This window comes from Lutjanus erythropterus, chromosome 5 (assembly GCF_056507025.1).
Source record: "Lutjanus erythropterus isolate fLutEry1 chromosome 5, fLutEry1.hap2, whole genome shotgun sequence".
In the NCBI taxonomy this organism is placed as follows: domain Eukaryota; kingdom Metazoa; phylum Chordata; class Actinopteri; order Lutjaniformes; family Lutjanidae; genus Lutjanus; species Lutjanus erythropterus.
The window spans coordinates 18,907,289-18,930,564 of record NC_139321.1 but is presented as its reverse complement, the minus strand read 5'-3'; the positions used below and the strand labels follow the sequence as shown (position 1 = coordinate 18,930,564).

At 38.5% G+C, this 23,276-nt stretch overlaps 1 protein-coding gene across 1 annotated transcript in view; it reads right to left on the bottom strand.

Annotated features, from left to right (window-relative positions):
- Positions 1-11,460: 11,460 nt before the first annotated feature.
- Positions 11,461-23,276, bottom strand: part of slc16a2 (solute carrier family 16 member 2) — a 34,850-nt gene continuing 23,034 nt past the window's right edge. The window contains exons 4-7 of the mRNA XM_084719035.1: positions 22,005-22,148; positions 17,774-18,002; positions 12,961-13,230; positions 11,461-11,841 (exon numbers count right to left, since the gene is read on the bottom strand). Coding sequence (XP_084575161.1) covers positions 12,977-13,230; positions 17,774-18,002; positions 22,005-22,148 — 627 coding nt within the window. The 3' untranslated portion in view covers positions 11,461-11,841; positions 12,961-12,976. The remainder of the gene's footprint in view (positions 11,842-12,960; positions 13,231-17,773; positions 18,003-22,004; positions 22,149-23,276) is intronic.

Genomic DNA, 23,276 nt, shown 5'->3' with positions numbered 1-23,276 from the left:
AAAAACAGAGAAAGACAACAGAAAAAATTACCACAGTTTTGTCATCCTCATTTACATCACTTCCTTGCCTTGGTCCCGCAGAAGACCTGGAGACCCACTGGCTAAAAGATAATACCAACCAGAAGTTGACCTTATCGACTTCTTTCCTCTTCGTCTGTTTCTTCTTTTTCTTGGTGACATTTAAAACACATTTTTAAGTGACAATTTGTGCGTGTGGGTGCAAGCAGCAGTACAATAATAGTTCAAACGCCAATTGACTCACTCACCTTAAAGGTGGGGTGTGTTATTCTAATCCAATACACTTTTTTAAAATCAAATTAAGTGAATATTTTTTCACGGTCCTCTAGCTCCCCATTCTGTGTGTGCACTGCAAAAAGATCTGATGTTTCTACACAGCTGGGATATAAACAAAGCGGCGTAGACCGAGCCACGCAACACTATTCCAGCCAGTCAACAACAGGTGATGTTTGTGTTTGTGCACAGGACAGGAGGAGGAGGACGAGGGAAGATGAGGGAAGTGAGACGGACCGTAAACTAACTGGCGTGTGTTCACCTCGTGTTACTCATTTGAGTTTGATCGCTGGATCCTGTCAGCAGTCAACATGGAGCTCGTCTGTGGGTCACTGCTGCAGACGGGTCGAGAAACAAGGATGAAGACAAATCTGTTTTTCTGTTTTTGAATTCCAAAAGTTTGAAACATAAACTCTGAGCACAAAAGGATTAGCATTCGGCCTGTCCCAAGCTCTCAGCAGCGGTCTGTCGGCTCTGTGCTCCGTCTCCGTCCTCTCCACACTTGTATTTTCATAGCAGTGAAATATTATTTTCCCTCATTGAGGCTACTGGTAACTTTGGACTCCAGACATGTTGGATTCCTCCATGTTGCTCAGTTGTCCTGTCATTTCCTTGGCGATGTGTGTTAAACAAATTTGAGGGGCGGAGCTTCTGAAAGAGCTCCATTGGAGGGCAGTGTTTGACTGTTGTGCTCAAACCTTGTAAAAGTTTACTCTAAACAGCTTGAACACAAAACTTTTGATGAGTACGGTAAATAATTTTGAGCTGTTTCAACTTAAACATGTAAGTTAAGTGAACTTATGAAAATATGTTCGACAAGCGTGATTAAAATGTTTGAGGGACAGACAGTAAGTTTCCACCATATATGTTTTCTTTCAAGTCTAGTCTCTCAGAGAGTTTTAACTCACACACAGTGCATGCTGGGAAGTCTAATATCTCTAAACTCTGAAAATAAAAGGTGCTTTAACTGAGTCTCACTGATTTGTTTGTAGAAGAAAATAGTTTGTAACAACACAGGAAATTACTGCAGTTTTGCATTAAGAAAATTCTTGTTTTAATAATGTTTTTATTATGTTGTAAACAGAAATTATTCATCACATTAATTGAACAAGAAACTGATTATTAACTAATAAGTATTTTTTTTATATACTTCTTGGTGGAAAAATATTAAAAACCTGTGAGCAACACAATAGACTGCTTACCATTTGGTAAACAATGTGTCCTGAATTTAACTTTAAAATCATCAGCTTGACCGTAAACCTCCACGCTGATATAAAAAGAAACAGCGAAACAGCAAATATATTTTCTATTACTCACATTAAGTACGTGGTGATTCTGCGACAGTGTTAGAAAAGACATTGTGGTTCGTAGTTCCCAATAAGGTGACTCGATGTTAATTACTAACTCTCTAAGAATAGATTTCACACAGTTCTTGCTCAACAGTGTGGGCGTGTGGGAGGTTGTACAGTTTATTCCTATAATTTTGACACTAGTTAACTTCCTGAAAGTAACTAATTTCACCACCATAGGAAACATTAAACATGGGCATGTGCTCACAGGGAACCTGACCGCTGGCAAGTGCTTAAAAAAGAATTAATATTCATTCAGTTTGGCTATTTTGATAATCAGTTAATCATTTAAATAAATTTTCATGCAAACTGGGAGAAATTACTGTCCTCATCCTCTCAAAAATGGACATTTCCTGCTTTCCTTTTCTCTTATCATATTAAACTGAATATCTTTGGGTTTTAGACCGACAAAAAAAGACATCATCTTGGACTTTGAAAAACTGGGATGGAATTTTTTCACTTTTTTCTGACATTTTATAGATGTTGCATCCCTAGATTAAAAACGACAGTTAACTTCACTCTGTGGTGTTATCAGATAACTGCAAAAAACTAAAGCAAAAATATAATGATGGGAAAAATATATGTGCAAGGTCTTAATAAATAACACCAACTTAAAATAATTACTGATTGAAAACCCCTCCATTATTTTATTACTGTATCCTCAATGTTCTTTATGCAGCCATATAACACACATAGATATGCAATATATTCTAGATTGAATCATAACTCATTGGCATAGAACCCCATTGGTTCTTCATGGTCTCAAATTGTACAAGATCCTTTAAGTGAATTCATGAGTTCAGTATGTTTCACTCACAGAAATGAGGGAGGGAGGACCCCTACTGGACTTTATACAGCGTTACATGAGTTGATGCATTGAAGTCATGGTTTCCTGCCCTTGTTTCTGCTGTGTGGAGACGCCTATTGGCCAGCATGTACAGCATATCCCCAAATGCACTGTATAGGCCCTAATGGCTACACTCTACGCTTGTACAGTCTGTACCCGTCCAACTAACTGGTTTTATCTAAATAATGAATACACAAGAAGACGAAGGCAGCTGCATCACACTTCAGCATTAAGTCACTGGAATCTATGGAAAGAATGAACAGAAAGGTTAAAAAAAACTGTACATATCTGTTTCTCTGTCCTTTTTTAATACATCTTACTTGTTCATTGTGCTCTTTTTGTTTTTCCTTCTGTTATTTTCGTTCTTATATATCCTTTTCTGATTGACTTCTCTACTGTTTCCTGTTTGTTTTCAGTTTTGCTGCAGGATCATTTCCACCATTATTGTTTGATTCTGTCTTCAGCTTTTGGATACTTGATCCCTGTCTTGTTTTGTGTGTTCTCAATATTTTTTTGTTTTTGTTTTTGTTTTGTTTTGCTTATTCAGCATTACTTGCTCAGCTTTAAGAAACAGTGTTTCAATCTATGCTGACTTTTCAATCTCTAATAAAGCACCTGTGTTTATTTTACTTGCTGCACATACAACTGAAGCTGATTTTTGTGTAAAGATAAATAAACAATAACATTTTTTGTACTGTAATTATTTTAGAATAAAAACCCAAAAGAACCACACATAGGTTACAATTCAAAAACATCCATCTTAAGAAGTTGAGCATTTCAGAATTACATTATATATTATAGTTGTAGAAATAAACACCAGAGGAGTGACATAAATCATTGAATTCAAAGCAAAATCAAAATGTTTGAAACCTGATCTTTTGTTTTAGTAGTGGTGAATCCTGCCTCATTTTAACACACAGACACTTGTGTTGAGACCTCATCATGAGCCCTTGTTGAAAATAATTATGTCAGATCAACAGAGGAACTGTCTCAAGGTTTAATAAAAGAGATGATTTTATTTTGATGTATATGCCCCAGATAAGCATAATTCTTCATTGTATTAATACATATTACGCTCAGGGGCTTAAAGACAGCCTCAACAAGTGATTTATTCTTTGCTTTGAGATCTGTGCACAATAGAACCCTGTATGTACATAAAGAGCTGTGCTGCAGCTCGGAACTGACTCAGTGAAGCGTGATCTTTAAGATGCAGCATGATTGGCTGCCCGGCTGTGACATAGCCTACTGAGGTTAAACAAGGTAATGGGGAGTCAAGAGAGGACTTTAACGCCTGAATAAGCAGCCATGTTGCTGTGGTGATAATGAGCAGATCAAATGTTTGAAAACACACTTGACGTGTCCCTGTCCCGCAGCAACAGTACTGCTTTTCTCCTCTTTACTCGTGTCATTATTCTGTGTGTATTCAGAGGGGTTAATCTCTGCCATGACCGTGTGTCAAGAGCAACCTGAGCGCCTGCAGTGAAAGTGGAGCACTTGAGGACTGAAAGCACACACGCAACAAAGACTCAAAGGCCATGGCAGCATGGGCTGTTTTCATATTACATCTTTATTGTTGGTTTAATAGAAAAAATGTGCCTCTTTGATAACAGATTCAAAATTACTTTGACACAAACACAAAAAATTACATTAACTCTCTCTAGCAGCATGACTTAATTTCAGGTCTTGCGGCGTCACTGGCCTTGTTAGAACATTTTGTAAAATGACTACAACAGAAATATGTATTATACTGTATATATATATAAAAATGGTATAGCTAGTGAAGGGTGGACAGCTTCAAGAGGAGGAGACAGGCAATAGAGGTTTAACTGCAGCAACCTTACTGGAGGTTAGAGGAGGAAAGTTTAGCAGAGCCCCGCACTGAAATAGTATTATTTCAACATGTAAGGCTGAGGGAAGGCCTGGGCAGAGTGTTGCCCCGGTGACCATACAGAAATATAAATGAGAATAATATATCACCAGAAAAAAAGCTTGAGTATTTATAGCTGTGAAAACATGATGCCTACAGTCAGGATAATGAAAAGCATGTGTGGATAATACAGGGTTTTCTATGACATATGGAGCACATAAAGGTTTATATATTATTCTGACTAAAAGCGATAAAAAAAAAATCCTTCATACATGATTTTAAAATGACTGGTACTGGCAACATTACGGAAGAAGTTGCTGAAAGCGATCCACTGCAGTGTATGAGGTGTTGTCTTAAATCACGGCTCAGCTTCACGATATTCTATAGAGAGCTATCCTGTTTCACATGTAGTTTGAATGGTCTCAGTTTGAGGACAAGCAGTTAAACAGTAAGCAGAGATTGAGGTCAGAGGAGCAGAGGAGGCACAATATTGCAATACTCTGGACCGATTTCAAGTCAGGTGGTGTTTTTTTTCTGCCAAAGGGAAAAAGTCTCATGAGGTTAGACTGAAAGTACAGGTTCTGTTTTCTGACCGAGACAGTCAAGGAAATTCTGATTAAAGAAGTAAATATGTCACATTAGATGTTGATTCATGCAGTATTAACATGTTGATTTTAATTCATTTTACCTGCTTTGCAATAGGTTTGGAAGATTGTAACAGCCGATGGCCAGATAGTGGCTGGTAACTTTATCTTTCCTTCTTTGACACCAGCCTCTCCTTATAGACTGTATTCACAGCAGCCATATTCGTATTAAGGAGCTCCCCTCGGATAAGCTCAGAAAAAAAAAGGATTATGTGTAAATCTGTACTCTCAGTTTCCAAATATATGTGCACGTAGTTGGAAACCATGCTCTTTGTTTTTTAATTTATGTGCACAGATTTCCAATCTGCTCCTGCGGTTATGTGCACGCAGTTTGTAAATCTGCATGCACCAAATCTGATTGCAAAACCATGCACACATTTTGCAAAATGCAATAGCATGGGAACAGACTGCAAATCTGTCTGCATAAATTCTAAAACCACGGGCAAGGTTTATAAAACCGTGCACACGGAATCTGATTGCAAAACCGGGCCTGCAGACCACAGATTTACACATGGCTCTTTTTTTTTTTCTCAGTTGACCCCAGCAGCAGAACCCTGACTCTGTTTGACCTGAATAGAACCTTAATTAGTATCATTGGTAACACCTGTGTTACTATTTCCTGTCGAAATGGCTGCTGTGAGGAAGGTCTGTTCATGTGCTGAAAGTACCTCTTTGTTGCTCTGACCTGCATACTGTATGCCACAGGCAACACAACATACACCACACAACAACAGCTCAAAAACCTTATTTGATCATTAAAAACAAACAAACATGTAGTAGTGTTAGTAGTTTATAGTTTACAACCCCAATTCCAAAAAAGTTGATACACTGTGTAAAACAAAGAACAAGGAACATAAAATGTGATAATACAATAATCCTTTTTGACATATATTCAATTAAAAACACTACAAAGACAATTTATTTAATGTTCTACCTCATCAATGTCATTGATTCCTGTAAATATATGTTTATTCTGAATTTGAGGGCAGCAGCACTTTCTGCCGGAAAGAGCTTTTGTGCTTGACAGTCTGTTTTAACCCATGATCTTTTCCTAAACCTAACCAAGTAGCTTTGGTGCCTAAACTGCAAGAGAAAACAGAAAAAAAAAAGCTGAAGATAATCAGTCAGCTGAGTCTAAAAATAAGTCAGCAATAAACTTGACATGGCAGCTGAAACCCAGTCTCCAGGGCAGAAGTCCTATGTTTGACCTTTTTATCCTCCACAGCCTGCTGCTGTTGTGGATGTCTCTCTTTATACTAAGTCGCATGACTTCATGCAGTATAAACATATTGATTTTACCTGATTTTACCTGCGCTGCACTACAGTTTTGAAAGAGTGCAACAACCAAGAATCAATAGTGTCTGCTAGCTTCATCTTGTCATGTGTGAGACAGATTTTTGATATCATATTTATGAGCCAAAAGAAAGAAAGAAAAAAACAAACAAAAAACATAACAGCTTTCTGGGCTTTCTGATAGAAAGATGTTTGCCAGAAAGCCCTTTCTGGCAGAGAGTCCTGAGACCTAATGTCTTGCATGTGCTGGAACATTGTACAGGTAAACAGGCTAATCGGTAACAGGAGATTACACTCTTTTTTTGGAATTAGGGTTGTGGGTAAGGGGCTCTACCGTAGGTTTAACTGGTCCTGAAACTGCTGCAGGCTACAGCTCCGAGTGCTACAAGCGACAAATGCAAACTTGAGCGTCCAAGTAAAAATTCATCGTTTTGAGTCTGTCGTGTTTCAGAAGGTGAAGTGGTCACCTGAAGTGGCCTGGAAACGATGCTGCATAGACAAGAAAAGATTTGGCAAGCCAAACACTGGTTTCAGCACACACCACATGCAACCATCCAGATGTTCTGTCAATCATTCATTCAGCTCCTTCACTTTTATCTATCATTTCAAATCTGAACAGATGCACTGACTCAGCTTTCTTTTTCCAGTAGTCATTGAAATGTATCACTAAAAACATTGAAAACAAATAAAAAAATAATAATAATTATCAAAAACAAACTAACACATTAAAAAATGTTTATGGTTAATCAAAAACCATTACAAAGTGTACAGAGTACATATGTTGATACATGTCAGTTTTCGTATTAAAAAAGGAGCACTCAGCTGAGTCTGACTCAAACAAGGAGGCTATTAAGAAAGGAACAGAATTGACAATAACTACAGAGACAAAAAGAAAAAGAAAAATGAAGAGTAAAAAGTCTCACTACGATCTGAAAAGGTCACTACACAAGCTATTAAATCTAGCAGCTCGAATCTGATTGTGGTGTATCACAGCTGTAACTATAAGGCAGATTTATTTTCAAACTGCTTGCTTTTACTCCTCGTCTCTTCTTCGAAAATATACGAAAACAACAGTGATGTAAAGCCGCTAGCTAACAAGGTGACGACATATTCAACACAAACAAAATGGAAAACAAAAACAATTCACAGTCAAAAAAAAAACAAAAACACAAAAACTAAACAATTCTTAAATTTGTTGAGACAAATACATTTTGTGCATAGAAACACAAGCAGCCCTGTTACGCAAAAGGCTGAGATCCTCTAATATGGCTGTCAGAGGGTCAGACCTCTGTAGCAGTTTTCATTCACTCATTCATTGGTGGGACTTCAGCGACACAGGCCTCTAGTTTGACAGCAGTAAACTCGGCAACTTGTTGGTAACACTTGGCACCGTTTTCTTTAGTGGAGCAGTAACAGACGCTCAACTTTAAAGCTGTGCAAACAAGCACAACACAAACTTATTAACAAAATTTGCATCTCTAATTCTGTAAAAATGTCATCTTCAGGCTGGCTTTACACAGTGAACACAACTTCAGTTGGTTGAATCTGTGTTGGATCATGTAAAACCCTCTGCAACACACCTGAAACTTGTCTGAAACTCAGTTGGAATCTCTCGATGTTGTGAAATTCCTTTCACACAAGAGCCAATCAAAATGCTGCTAACATGCCAGATGATGACATCAAATTAAGATGTGCCAGCGAACAACTTCTGAACTAAATAATAAAACAGAAAATGTTCTCTTGGATGGTTCACAAGGAAATTATCCTCACACACTTCATGCAAGGTTGGTAACACTGTCGTAACTTTAAAGTTTAAACGAACATTACCGCTGGTTTAGTTGAGTTAACGTTAACATTATGGTTGTTTGAATATTTTCCTCAGGTTTGTTGTCTGTTTTGTTGGGTAACTTTACAAAATAACGTTTAACTCTTAACTCTTTTGACACCAGTTTATTCTTTTTCTTCATATTTTCCATTGAGACAAGTAGACTAAACAAATGTGTTGCATGAGACTCTGATTATTTGTGAGTTTCTTTGAGTAACTGTCAAGCTGCATGGAAATTATGTATCATGCAATTTGCAAGCTGCAACTACAGTAGCTGCATGGAAGTTTCACTGTGTAAAGGCAGCCTTAGACTGCTGTCAAAATAACTGGAAATTGTCTTTTAGGGCTATGGGTTACAGATTTTACATGCGGGTCTGCAGTTTTGTGGAAAGCTTCTCCTGCAACATTCAAACTTCAACTAAATAAATAAATGTAACAGTTAGCCATTATTTTTAGGCAGGAGGGCATTTGTTCAGTTAAATAAAGCACTTTAAATACAAAATACTGTAGAATGAGTCACTTTAAAAGTGATGGACAAATGATTCCTTATTTGTAAGATTTAATTGAGCTCAGTGTTCCCTGCTCAGGACCATATGGTTTGTTTTGTCAAACTTGGACAAATGTAACACTACCTCAGTCAAACTAGAGGCCTTTGTTTCTTTCAGACACGCTTTGTCCATCATATGGATCTCTACTGCTTATGGTTTAGTGTCTCTTTTATCTTCAGTTAAGGATATTATTAGACATTTATATTACTGTATTTCCTCAATCACAGACAGAGACATAAGACTGTGATAAAGAGAGGCTAATGATAATGTGTAGGTAGAGGTACGAGAGAGCAGGAATGGTGAGGATTAAAAACAGAAGCAAATGGATATGAAGGCAAAATAAGGAGGAAATGAAGATTATGCACCAACTGTTATGATTACGGGGGGATGGAAGTTTGACATTTCCACAGTTTCGTGGTTCCTTAACTGACATTAATGAGGTTTCTGAGGAAGCAAGGTTGATTGAAAACAGATGTTTGGCAGCTTTGTGATTGCAACAAACTCCACTCCACAGAACAGTGACACAATAAAATAATGAAGAATGTCGACAGGTTCCACTGGATTGCTGAGGATTGTTAGATTACTGAGGTATTGGTGTATATTTCCTATTCAGAACTGTTTGTCCTATAGCATCAACCCCCAAAAACTACACTCAGCAGTGAGGTTTGTGTAGTTTTGAGGCTCTAATGTGTTGTAACACAGAAACCGACTGAATAATGGCAGTGAAAGCAAAGAGGGGGCTGGACAGAAAGGAAGGCCACCTGAACACTAGAGCATGTCCTTCCTTACTGTGTATCAAATCCCCTTTCTGCAATTCAGTTATGCATATAACCACAGAGTGTAACCCAAACAGTCTCTACTTCACATCTGTTCATTAAAGTTCATTGTTCAAAAGAACTTGTAATCTAAAGCTGCGTTCAGACCAAACAAGGCGTTGCGGTGGTTAGCGCAGGGTTAGGCAAAGATCTGGGAGTTTCTGTTTGTGCTTATAGCAGCAGTTAAGATCTATTTTGGAATAACAGACCATGTCTATGATTCTGATGATAGACTCGGAAGGAGCAATAAAACCATTATTAAATCAATAAAATCATTTTTAATTAACATTTTGTACACAGTTTCAGCAATATTTCAGGCGGACTGTGGAGCAGTCTGATCACCAGCTTACGTGACTGGGCATCGGGTTGCACTTTTTTTCAAAATCCCCTGCAGTACCAACCACTGCAGTCTAACGGCTCACTTATGCTAAGTGTCCCTTAGCAACACATCCACTAGAAGGTGCACCTTGGAGTCAAAAGTTACCCCAGAGAAGTTGAGGAGCAGTCAAAAGTTTCTGACAACAACAAACATGGCGATGCTGGAGGAGGTTGTAATAATGTACCTCAGACACTGGAGGTCTGTGTGGTCATTAAATACATCGTGACACGTGAACTGCATTGTTATATTCTGTGGTTCTGTTTCGTGTTAACTGTTGCCTACACTGCCCCCCATGACTGCTCCGTTCCGTTTGCATCTGTAAGCTTCCAGAAAACATGCAGAATCTCCGTCAATTTCAAACCTTGAGCATAAATGAGCCTTAACCCCAATTCATTTTTGCCTCAACGCCTGATTTGGTCTGAATACAGCCTCAGAGTGCAGAGGTAAGTGTTCCAAATGTAACATGAAACTTGATGTGACATGAAACATGGAACATAATAACTGCAGACTGTCCTCATGAAGGAATATTTTAGTGAGGCCGGGATGTTTTGTTTCATTACTGCCAACACAGTGAGCGACACTCTCATGACACAAAACTAAACTAAAGCAGCAAACTGATTGGATTATCTGTGAGATGGCCTGACCCTCATCGGGGCCCAGGACATTTGGCAGCTTTAATCTCAGTAGTCCCCTCTCATCGATGGACTGTGACGTAGTAGTTCCATATTATGTTACTGCCTCTACTGTCAAAAACTGTAGGTGCAGTGCACAGAAGAAAGGTCCAGAATAAACTGATACAAAAAGGCTTTTCTAAGGTTAATGAAGATCTATGCTACCAACAGCTGTCAATCTCCACTGTCTTTCCACTTTAACAAGTATACAGTGTGCACACTACAAAAAAAAACTATTCTGAATTATTTTTCTAACTGTAACAAACACAGTTTATGCGGATTCATCTAGCACCCTGCTAAAACTGTTAAAAGGCCAATAAAAACTGTAGTTTGATGAAAGTTAAGGCTGTGCAACTCATGAGAAGACCTTGTAACAACTGTAGTGTTAAATTCTCTTAATCCAGGCAGAAGATGCACCACTCTAGCGACTCACCCCGACTGACTTTGACTGCATACGTTAACCTGATGTATATTAAAACCACGAAAAAAATCTAACACTCTACGGTTCCTGGCATACGAATTAGTGGAATACACAGCTGCAACAATCACACATCTGTCTCCTGCGCAGGCAGGCTGGTAGAGGAGTCGTGCAGCTGAAGTTTTTGGACCCTGGGTGTGAGTACAGTGTGGTACAGTGTGCGGTTGAGCTGAGGTGATTGTGTCTGGTGGCTGATCTCTCAGAGGAGCTGTCTGTTGCCTCCTGTGACATTAACAGACGCGCATGCTTCTCTGTCACAGAAAACAGCAGAAAAATAGAAAAAAAGAGATGACTGTTTCAGCTACACAAACTAAGAAAAATGCATCGTGTTAAAAAAATTAGATGCATGAGGTACTACATTAAGAAAGCGTGAATTTATCCCTTCATTAATTCTTACTTTATATGCCTCTTATCTTAAAAACATGTTTATATGGAATCTAAAAACATAGCATAGTATTTTGTAGAGCTTTATAAAGCTAAAGTAGCAAGATAAAGGCTGTGAAATCAAGAACTACCACTGTCAGTTCAAATCTCATCATTTCTTTCGTCTTGGAGCTACTACAGAGTCCCCAGAGTTGAGACTGTGTTGTGCTTATCCTCCTCAGACATGTGTCCATCATCCTATGCCGATGTGCCTTCTTTTCATCCCCTCTGTGGCTCATGAGCCTGAGCGCCCTTTTCGATTTCGCTCCACGTGAAAATAACAAACAGCCAATGAGAGTCCAGGAGGGTGAGAGGGTAAAAGGTCAGCCAGCAGGAAGTCCATGATTGAGAGCTCTGGTTGGGAGGAGGGCAATCTAAGGATGAGAAAAAAGGTGCTGGTGGGCTGAATCCCTGGGAAAAAAAGCAAAGTGAAGTAATGTATAAGATGAAATATGTGCATTTACATATGCTTTTAGTTCTTTTAGATTTAAGTGGCATCTTTGATATAGTTGCTCATACATTGCTCTTACATCACTTAAAGACTCGAGTTGGAATCAAGGGTTTGGCTCTTAGCTTGCTACTTGTGCAGTTGTGGTGTCCCTCAAGGCTTTGTTCTTGGCCCTCCCTTGTTTTCTATTTATATGCTGCCTCTGGGCCAGGTCATTGAAAATCATGATGTATTTTACCACTTCTATGCCGATGACACTCAGTTATACCTGCTATTAAAATCCACACATTCTAACAGCGAAGCAAATCTCACACTTTCCTCTTAAATTAAATCCTGGATGTCCGAAATTTCCTTAAATTTAATAATAATAAGTCTGAGGTCATTATGTTTGGACCCCCAAATTCCATCAGCTCTTTTGATTTGTGGTGCTCCTGAAGGCTCTGCTCTTGGTCCTCTTTTTTCTATTTATATGCTGCCTCTGTGCCAGGTTATTGATAATGATGTCTTTTACCATTTTTATGTTGACAAAACTCTGTTATACCACACAGTAAAACCCACAGATCCTAAGAGCTAAGAAAATCTCGCAACTTTCCTCTTTCATATTAGGTTATTCAAGGTCAAGGTTCAGACCAGGTTATTCATAATTATGTCTTTTACCCTTTTCATGCTGTTGACACTCAATTATGCCTGCCATTAAAAACCATGGATCCTTGCAGCCAAACAAATCTCACAGCTTTCCAGCTGAGCTTTCCCAGGTCACAGCTTATTATGTGCCTTTGCTGTTAGAGGCCCCACACTATGGATCTCTGTGTCGACTCAAGTCACACATATGAAGTCCCTGAAGTCGTCTTTTAAAACTCTTTTGAAAAATTTTCTCTGCGTCAAAGCTTTTTGAAACTGCTTCATACATGTTTTATTCTTATGTATTTGATCTTTTTCATTTTATTGTTTTTACTTTCTCTGTGCTAAATCATTTGGTTTTATTTATCTGCTTTGTAGTTACATTACTGATATCATTATTATATTATTACTTTCTCATGTATGTACATAATCTGTGATGGATACGTGTTAATATAGGTCACCTTTGTACGGTGCGACTCAGATGTGTGTCTCTACGTCAGTGTAGCCGGGCAAGATGTCTCCATTAGAACAGCTCTTGGGCTCCTCTGCTGGCTGGGCACTGGGCAGCATGTGGGCGGTTGTGGACGTCTCCTCTGGTGAAGCTGCCTGGCCTCGCTGGAGCCTGTGGTGTATCAGGGGCACAAAGACCAGCACCACGCCCCCCACCATAGGAGGAACACCAGCCAGGGAGAAAGCCACCGTGTAGTCCTGAAAGTGATCAATGAGGAGGCCTGGACAGGGGAGACAGGAGGACACTGTTGTTACCGATGACAGATCAATATATTTCATATTTAAGTTGATTACCTTTATTGTTTTTTTGTAAATGTACGCTCACACCTGCAACATGTTCCAAAAAGTTGTAACAGGTGCATGTTAAAAACTGTGACACATCACCTTTTCTTTTAAAAACACTCATTGAGCATTTGGAAACTGAAGACACTAAGAGCTGAAGTCTGGAAAGTGAATTTTTTTTTCCCCATTCTTGCTTGATATATGACTTCAGGCGCTCAACAGTCTGGGCTCTCCATTGTTGTATTTTGTACTTTATAATACACCACATATTTTCAGTGGGAGACAGGTCTGAACTTCAGGCAGGTCAGTCTAGAATCCAAACTCCTTTATTAAGAGGCCACACTGTTGTAACATGTGCAGAATGTGTCTTGGCAATGTCTTACTGAAATAAACAGGGACACCCATGTCATCTGAATGACAGCATATGAACCTCTGAGCATTCATTTCCTTTATGCTTAATGCCCTTGTTCATTTATGTGTACTTTCTTCCTTTTCCTCTTTAGCCTGGAGGTCATGACATCCGTGATTTCCAAAAACAAACTAAAATGTGGACACGGCAGGCCACAACACACTTTTGTACTTTGCATCAGTCCAATTCACACGAGCTCTGGCCCAGAGAATTCTGCAGTGTTTCTGGATTTTGCTGATATATGTCTTTCACTTTGCATGGTAGCATCTTAACTTGCATTTGTAGAAGGAGCAACAAACTGTGTTTGCCAGTGGTTTTCTGAAGTGCTCCTGAGCCCATGTACTAATATCCTTTACACAATCATGTTTTTTTAATGCAGTGCAACCCGAGGGGCTCAAAGGTCACAGGCATTCAATGTTGGCTTTGAGCTCGCCCCTTATGTGCAGAGATTTCTCTGGATTCTATAAATCTTTTAATAACTTGATGGATTGTTGATGGTGAAATAACTAAATTCCTTGAGATTCCTATCTTTAACTATTTTTTTCACAAAGTGGTGAACCTCACCATATCCGTGCGTGAATGACTCAGTGTTTCGATGATGCTCCTTTCATACCCAGTCATGATCCTGTCACCTGCTACCAGTTAGCCTGTTTACTTTTTGAACGTTACAAACAGGCGTTTTTGAGTATTCCACAATTTTCTCAGTCTTTTGTTGCCCCTGTCCCAACTTTTTTTGAAACGTGTTGCAGGCATCAAATACAGAATGAGTGTATAATTACAAAAAACAATTGTATTTTTACATTTTTGCTTTTTTGGAATTTATATATATATATATATAAATATATAAATATATATCATATATATATATAAATATATATAAAAAAAATCCCTCTCTCAACCCCCCCCTGGGGTTGGTGTGTCTTCCTAAAGCTCGGTTCCTCTACCAGAGGCCTGGGAGTTTGATGGTTCTGCGCAGTATCTTAGCTGTTCCTAGGATTATATATATGTAGCCTATGCAATAGCATGTTATAGAAGTCACAGCCATGATGGCACCTAGCAACTTCGAGGCCTGGTTATACAAGCAAATGGACACGTACATGGTCAAGTGGGGACACCACAGATGAGTAATAGCTGTTTCTACTACTTTCTGGAGTCTGTGGCGTAATGTCCACGTGGCCTTGTCAGTGGACAAGTCTGCATGGTCACAACAAATTGGGGATACACAGATGTCCACACAGATTCTCCTAAAACCTCATATCGTCATTTTTATTGTTTATGTATAACATGTTAATTTGTGATCTTTAGAGATGCTAGTAGACATATTTCTTAAGTTTGGAGAAGTTAGCTGTTTCTCCCACTTCCTGGCTTCAGCTCTGCACTCAACACACAGGTATGAGAGTGTTTGCAATTTTCTCATCCAACTCTGGGAGAGAAAACAATTTAGCTTTTTTTTTACTGAAAGCGTTGGCTTATTCCTGTAAAAGAGTGCAGTAACATCAGCTGAAAATCTTATTTTTGCTGACCTCCTGCAGTTTAATGTCTCTCTTTGTTGCAGTTATGTAGAAGTGTACACCAGTGTGTGCCAGTACACTGTGACATCGTCAGAGTAATGTATAGTGACATTTCTTTAGATTCAGCCATTGTTCTGGCTCATTAAAGCACTGTACCTTATTTAAAGTGTTCTCTGCTGATAAAAATAAGTGGGAACACAAGGTGTGGCCACAATAATTTTCTCATATAACATAATTTGATACTCATGAATTTAAACATGAATTCATCTTTGAGTCAGCGGAAGTCAACAAGGACATACAATGCGGCACTAACATCTCACCCTGTCTATAGTGTGTGTATTTATGTGCGAACTGAAGCAAACAAACTGTACAGTGAGCAGGAAAAGGTCAACAAGTTTAACACGCTGCTCTGTATGTTTGATCTACCATGGAGAGCCTGAGAGCAGTGGGAGGGGTGTGCACGTACATTGTTGCATGCTTGTATGCATTCTTGTTCATGATGAACTGTACAGACTGTACTGAACAACACATGTGGACACAATGATGACCTCATTCAGACTTTGAGGCAGGGAGCAGCTCATATTCAACAGAATATCTATTTATCCATGTAGCACTTTATACATCAGTTATACTTTTTGTTTAAGTGGGGGAAGTAACATCTGCATCTGTGTAAGTCAGGGAAAACTGAAACCATATGCCACCATACTATAATTTATGTCTCAATGAATGTCTTTGTGTGGAGACACAAACAGTGCTCTCATTTGTCTTGTTAGTCTCTTAAAAGTACATCACACATGCATGTACTGGATGCTATTAATCCATTATATGACAGGCATGTCACTGACAAGGAGAAAAAAATACATAAAATGAGCAGAAACTAGGCTTTTCTTTAACTGACAGTTGAACAAGTTAACTATTAATTATCAATCATTTTTTCCAGTTTAAGTTTTTTTAAATAACTTTCATGGCACATTAGTAATATGAAACATTAATTCATGTTTCACTAATAATTTACATGAACAGTATAATAAAACATGAAAGTTTCGACTCAGAACAGCTGCTCAGGTCCACCTGTCTGTATTCAATAAATGGCTCCGTCAAACAAATTATGACAAATGAGGCACAATTACTCCTTTCTACACTAACAAGGCAAACCAAACCAAATTGTGAGTAATCATTCACACAACATTAGAGCTGTAGCAAATAATTGATTATTAATCAAACCTTAAATTTACTGCCAACTATTGTGATAATCGATTCATCGATTTAGGTAATTATTTTAAATAAAAAAATCTTCAATTGTGAGCATTTTCTGGTTTCTTTACTTTTCTATGATGGTAAACTGAATATATTTGGGTTGTGGACAAAACAAGACACCTAAGAACATCATCTTAGGCTTTGGAAATATATTATTTTTTTACCATTTAAGTTGAGTTAATTGAATCTTTTTTTGCCTAAATAATACATAACATTTCATATACAAATTAAATCTAAAATCATATTAAGAGAACAATACCAATATTACACAAGTGTGATATCATTTCATACTGTGCAATATCAATATTTACAACATGCCATGAAGTTAATTCAAGTGTGAGTCTGTTGCTCATTTATATTGTTCTTACTGTTTTATTTCCTACTTCCTTACTTTTTAATTCCTTATTGCGTTTTTATTAATGCTTTGTTTTACTTTACCTTTTGCTGCTGTAACTTTCCCAGTTATAGGATTACTAAAGTATTATCTTATATTTATCTTATACAAGATTATACAAAAGAAAAAAGTGTATAGCTGCAACTGATCTTCATAATCTGCCAATTATTATTGTTTTTGTTCAGCTCAACTGTATATAATATATAATCTATATAATAATAATTTGGTAAATATCAGTATATTGCTCTCTCCAAAACACTGTCTAAAAAAGAGAGAGCTCGTCATTTTGATTTCTTTTTTTGTTTGTTTGTTTGTTTGTTTTAAGTAAGAGTATGTTTTTATAAATTCAACAGCTTGAGAAATATAGTTTGGACACATATCTCAAACCATTAATAACAACCTCCAGAATCTGAGTGTGTTGTAGTAAAAGCGGTCTATAGTATGTGCGCGAGACATGAAAGAGGTTGGCAAGAGGAAGCAAGGGGGTGCCTGAGTCATCAAATTAATATTCTGCCCTCAGTGCTCCTGTTATCGCAGAGCTGGAGTGAAGAAAGGCAGAGGAGGGAGAGCGGAGGTAGAGGAGACGTAAAGGGAGTTCAGCACTGTCTGTGTGTGTTTCTTTTTTTCCTGGAAGACAAATCTCAGGAGACAGCCTGCAGCTGAACACGAGCCAAAACCTCCCTAAATACAATCTGCTGTACAATCCATTCTGGCACACATTTGTCTTGCTCTCCCTCTACGCCCTAGATTTGCTCTATCTTTATTCTGCTAATATCAATCAACGTGCTGTGTGCTGTTCCCGCCAACATCCTGGAGGCGGTACAAGGAGCCAGCAAGTCCTCTCTGGAATATACGATATATAAATCCTGCTGTGAAAAACAAGATCAAAACAAGAAGAGCATTCCTCTCACCGGCGAGGGGTGGACCTGCTGTCATGGGAAGAGCCATCAGGCCTAGAAGGTAGCCGATCGCCTGCGAGGCCTGCATGGGCCCAACCAGCTCAAACGCTATGGGAGCCATCATGGTGAGGAAGCAGCCGTCACACAGCCCCAGGAACACGCACACCACCACCAGCGCCTCAAACACAGAGCACTGAGGAATCATCATGGACATCAGGCCTAGAGCAATGAAGGACACCACCTGAAACAGACAGCGAGGACACATTAAAAAGCTTTAAATCTCTGGTATTTCTGCTGTTAAAGGCCAAGACTGCTGTTTTCATGGCAGTGGTTGGTGTCTGCTTGTTTCCAGTATTTGATTTCTTTAGGGCTAACAGAAGTAATAAGAGAGTTGAAAATACATAACCTGTTTTTAGTTGGCTCATTTTCTACACTTGTTGTCGCTGCTTGTACACAGAGATCTGGCCTCCAAGGGTTTAGTCTTCAGTGTGAACTCTGTTACATAGAGTACACCCTCCAGCTACTGTTAGGACTTGCCAGAAACCTAAGCGTGATAAAAAATGTACCACTTTGCCCGAGATCATCTAGCTATTACAGAAGGGGATCTGAAACAAACAAGTGCTGAAAACTGCTTGAAATAGTTTCTCTAACATTAACTTTAATTAAACTTTAATGTTACAAAACACAAGGTAGATTTATGTATCATTTACAACAAATGGTTGTAAACTAGATTAAGTTGCAGTTCTATTTTACACATTTTATAGAAACATTATATACAGTAGATGGGTTAAATAAATAATGTCATAGAAATGCACCTACCTATAAATGAAAATATAACCACAACACTCCCATTTTTCATGAGTTTGCACATAAAAGGTTTATTTAACACAGATTTTAACAAATTTGAGAACAAAACTTGGGAGAAATAAACCTTTTGTGTAGTACTTCAACTCATGCAAATGGGAGCTAAAACAAAAGTGCTCCATTTATATTTTTGTTGAGTATATTTTGCATGGTGGAGCGCTGAGAAGGAATTAAGGAGTCTCACAGCCTGGGGTAAGAAACTGCTCTGTAGTCTAGTGGTATGGCAGCAGATACTCCCATACAAAAGGTATCAGAGAAGCAGTTCTTCCTGACCTGACAGACACAGCATACATGCCTGCAAGTGCTGCAGTCTGTCATTAAATGACAAAAGAAGACGAAAAAATGGGGGAACAATAACAACTACGTGTGTACAATAGCTACAAGTGCAGCTGCTGCCACGACTCCAGGCAGAGTAAACAGAGTTGTCTAGGAAACACTTACAACTTAGTGAAGCAGTTCACAGACAGACATGCAGAGGGTGACTGAGTGAATTTCACTTTACGTTAAAGTTACATTACAAACATATCCAAAGTGTTCTCCTTGTTATCCTGAAATTATTACCATTAGTTAGTCCAGTCTGAGATAGCTGCACTGCTGTGTTGCCAGTTATGTTCCACAATGTTTGCAATGGCAATGGGCTACCGGCTTGTCATCAAAATTACAAAATATAACATTAGTGTTTTTCAGCAGCAGAAATCACTGCACTTTTGCATTACTTTCCAGACATTGCAACATACTCCCCTGACAGGCATAATAAATATCCCCCTTTGTGTTTGTCCTTGAAACTCAGAACAATTTTGTGGCAAAGAAAAATGATAATGTCTTGTTTTTGTTTTTTTACTGTTTTATCGAATTGGGTATTGAGAATCGTGGAAGCTCACTGGTATTGGTATTGACTACTTAATTTCTTGTATCATGACATAACAGAGTCCAAACTTATATCATCTTTACTTCTGTACAAACATCAGGATTTATAATGCATAACTTACAACACTGATATACATAACTGGCATAACTGGCAATCGTACACAATATAATGCGCACAGTCTCCGTAACATTAGGAATCCCATAAATTTGTAAAAATAAATATATTGTTTCCCATGAGCATGGTGAGCTGAAATGCTAAGTCAGTTTGAGTTGGCTGTTGGCTGGTACATCCACCAATTTTAATATATTAAATGCTATATGGAGATCATAACTAAGCTAAACGAATATAACGAATTGTTCTACAGCTGAACTACATCAACTGCTCTATAGGCTGAGCGAGGAATCTAGTGCTTTAGGTTTTTGTCAGCTGCTGTTGTTGGCTGCCTGCCTGTTTGATCAAATCTAAAGAGTCAGCTAACACTGTTGCATCACACTGAGCTCCGAGTTCATGAGTTTAATAACATGAAATGTGAACAAGGGTTCTGTGCTGCAACAACAACCTAAAAGCTGTAATCTTAAAACCTTTCACAATTACCACATTGTACAAGAAAGCAACTCTAAAAATATAAAAAAAAATACAGTGCATTCATCTCTGGATAAAAGAATGAACAAAGCTGTCCATCTGTAGAAGAGTCCCTCAAAGCCGGTGTGATTCTTTATTATAGCAGCAGGAGAGAAATTAATGTGCAGTATGTTGTAAACACATCCTCCCCTTCAACGGAAAACATCTCTGTACAGTCTAAATGTTTAATAGTGCCAAGGAAGCATTAGGAAGATGTATATTTTTATGGTTTATATCACAGACACATGCACATTTTTAGCACGCATGTCACACAATATAAAGGTGGTCTGTCTATGAGTATCCCTCTACTGAACATCACCACACAACAACACCATACAGATTGAGTTTGGCAAACACAGCCAATGGATTATCTGTGTGTTTTCATTCAGCAGGAAGTACATATACCACCAGCAATAACTGACAAAGCCTGTGTATACTCACCTCTCAAACTGCTCTGAACTGCTGTGCTTTTTCCCCTTTCCATTTTCTCAAGACTGACTCATCCCCACTATTATCCAGGTAGCTAATTTTATAGCAGCATGACAGCGTCTTTTTACTCTGCTACTGTCAAAGTATAGGCAAATTATCATCAGAGTCATGTTTATCTGTAGCCTGATGAGCCATTAAAGACTCTCACTCAGTCAGATTGCAAATAAAAATATCTAACATCAAACCTAGCCACTGTGCAGATTTATGTAAGTATGTGAATAACAGCACAAAAAAAGAGCTTCAAAACATACAAAAATTAACCACAAGTCATCTATTTCTGGTTAAAATTGAGAGTATAATTATACAGACATGTTATTTGTAGTTTGAGCTGCAATAATTAGTCAACTGAAAGAAAAAAAAATTTTCCACTATTTTGAGTTAATTTAATGTTTTGAGTTACTTTCCAAGCAAAAATGTCAAACATTTGCTGGTTGCAGCTTCTTAAATGTAAGGATTTGCAGCTTTGCTCTTTGTCAGTTATGACAGTAAATGAAGAGTCTTTGACTTTAGGACTGTTGATTGGATAAAAGAAGAAATCTAAAGGGCTCTGAGAAATTGTGGTGAGCATTTTACACACTGTTTTGGTATTTCATAGACTAAACAATAAATCCTGAGAATAATCTGCAGATTGATTTATAATGAAAACTAGAAGAGGTTACTCAGTATAGTCTCAGTAGAGATCCCCTCAAGATTGTAGTTTAATTACGTAAGTAACTAACATATTACATTTACATTTATTTTGTAATTTAATTACATGTAACTAGTTACATGTAAGTATTAGTATCCTATTGGACACTTGTGTCATAAGCAGATGAATTCTTGAGTTTACGGCCGATCTTTGACCACAAAAATCTAATCAGTTCATCCCTGAGTTCAAGTGGTCAAGAAGGAATTCTCTTCAGGCGCTCTAGAGATATCACATGACCCAAAAACATAATGCTTCTAACCACGGCTATTTCCAGTGTGGAGCCACAAAAAAAGTTTTTCCACAAATTCTGAATCACAGAGGTCCTTCAGTGTACAGCTTTGAATTTGCATAAAAAACTGGCTGATCGATTCGGTCCATGCACACACAAGCGACCCCATGATCCCTTCCAGGCTTACGCCTCGCAGAGATAATAATTGTTAGTTGCAGTCCTAATTGTAGTGTTTACAAAGGTCTTAAAAATAGTGAGAAATCAGATATGAGTGAACAAAGACTTCAACTGTTGACCATTTGTAAAATGGTACAAATAAATCATTGAAGTCATGATACAATAGGCAGTATTAGATCTAATTCTTACCCGTTTCAATATGGACTCAATGCTGCAGGCAGGTCACTTTAAGAGTTTTTATAGAAACATGCAAAACATTAAAGATAAAGTGATCTGCCCACATGTATGCCCTCATACACTTCCTCACCTGCATGTAGATCTTTTTGAGACCAGGAATGAGGTCGCCGATCTTGCCGAAACCGAGTCGCCCCACCCCAGATGAAGCACCTATGCAAACCAGGAGCACCCATTCCTTCTGGGTGTCCTTGAACTGCTTCTTCACAAAGTTCATCTGAAAATAATAGAGGAAAATAAATTTTAGTCATGTGTTTGGTGGTTAAATGTATTGCCACTATATAAGATCTTCAACACACACTGAAAATCAATCCTCGACTAACCTATGAACAATGAAAAAAAAACATTTTAACTGTTTTTCTTTAGTCCCATCTGTGTTTTGTCCGATTTATTTTTAACTTGTCTGTAACTCGACATCATTGTAGATGAGGACTAAATGTTTCTTGGGGTTTTGAAACTCCTAAAGATGAGTGAGCGAACAAAGACATCACACAACCTGCTGATGAATGCTTTCATATGTTTTTGTGCTGCATGCCCGAGAAGTCAATGACCTCAGCAATTGGGTGTGCATTTGGTGGAGTGGAGGAATTGTCCATCCATGGCCTTGAAACCAAGGTCTTACAGTAACAATATGTCTTCATCCACAGACCTTTGGAACAGCGGGACAGGAAGACCCAACGCATATAGGTCAGACCCTCCCACTCCCCTCAGTCCTGACCCCCTAAATCAGATCCAAAACATTAAACCGCCCTCTGAAGTCTTTCCTGAACAAGCTGGTCCTTGTGTAATATTTGCTCTGCTTTGAAGAGCTCTACATTCATCAATGGCCATAGGATAAGCATGTTTAGGGATACAGAGAGGCCATACAGGAGAGGTTTCCTGAGGTGGCCGAGCCAATACAAAGGCCGGGGCTGTGTTTACATCTGGGCCCCGGCCTGAAACAACAGGCCTGACAGAGGGAGGCCGGAGCTGGAACATCCGACATCTGGATAGAGGGAGATCAACTTCACAGCTCCACACTGCAGCTTTACACTTCATCCACATCCTTCACTATCTCACCATCTCTCACTAAAGTCGGCCACAGGTCATGTGTGGACTTTGCAAATAAATTTTACTTTGACTTGGCAGATAATTGACTTGTTTTCATCGTGATGCCCAACAGAAGTCGCATTCAGTCGTCCCTTTCTGCAGTCAAGAATAATGTCAGATTTATTTTTATTGTCAGTTGATTTCCGAGGTAAGTATCCTCTCAGCCACTGGAGGGGTGTGTCTGTCTTTGATTGACAGCAGCTTGCAGGCTAAGTCCCAGCAGGGGAATAACACAAAGTAAACAAACTTCTGCTGT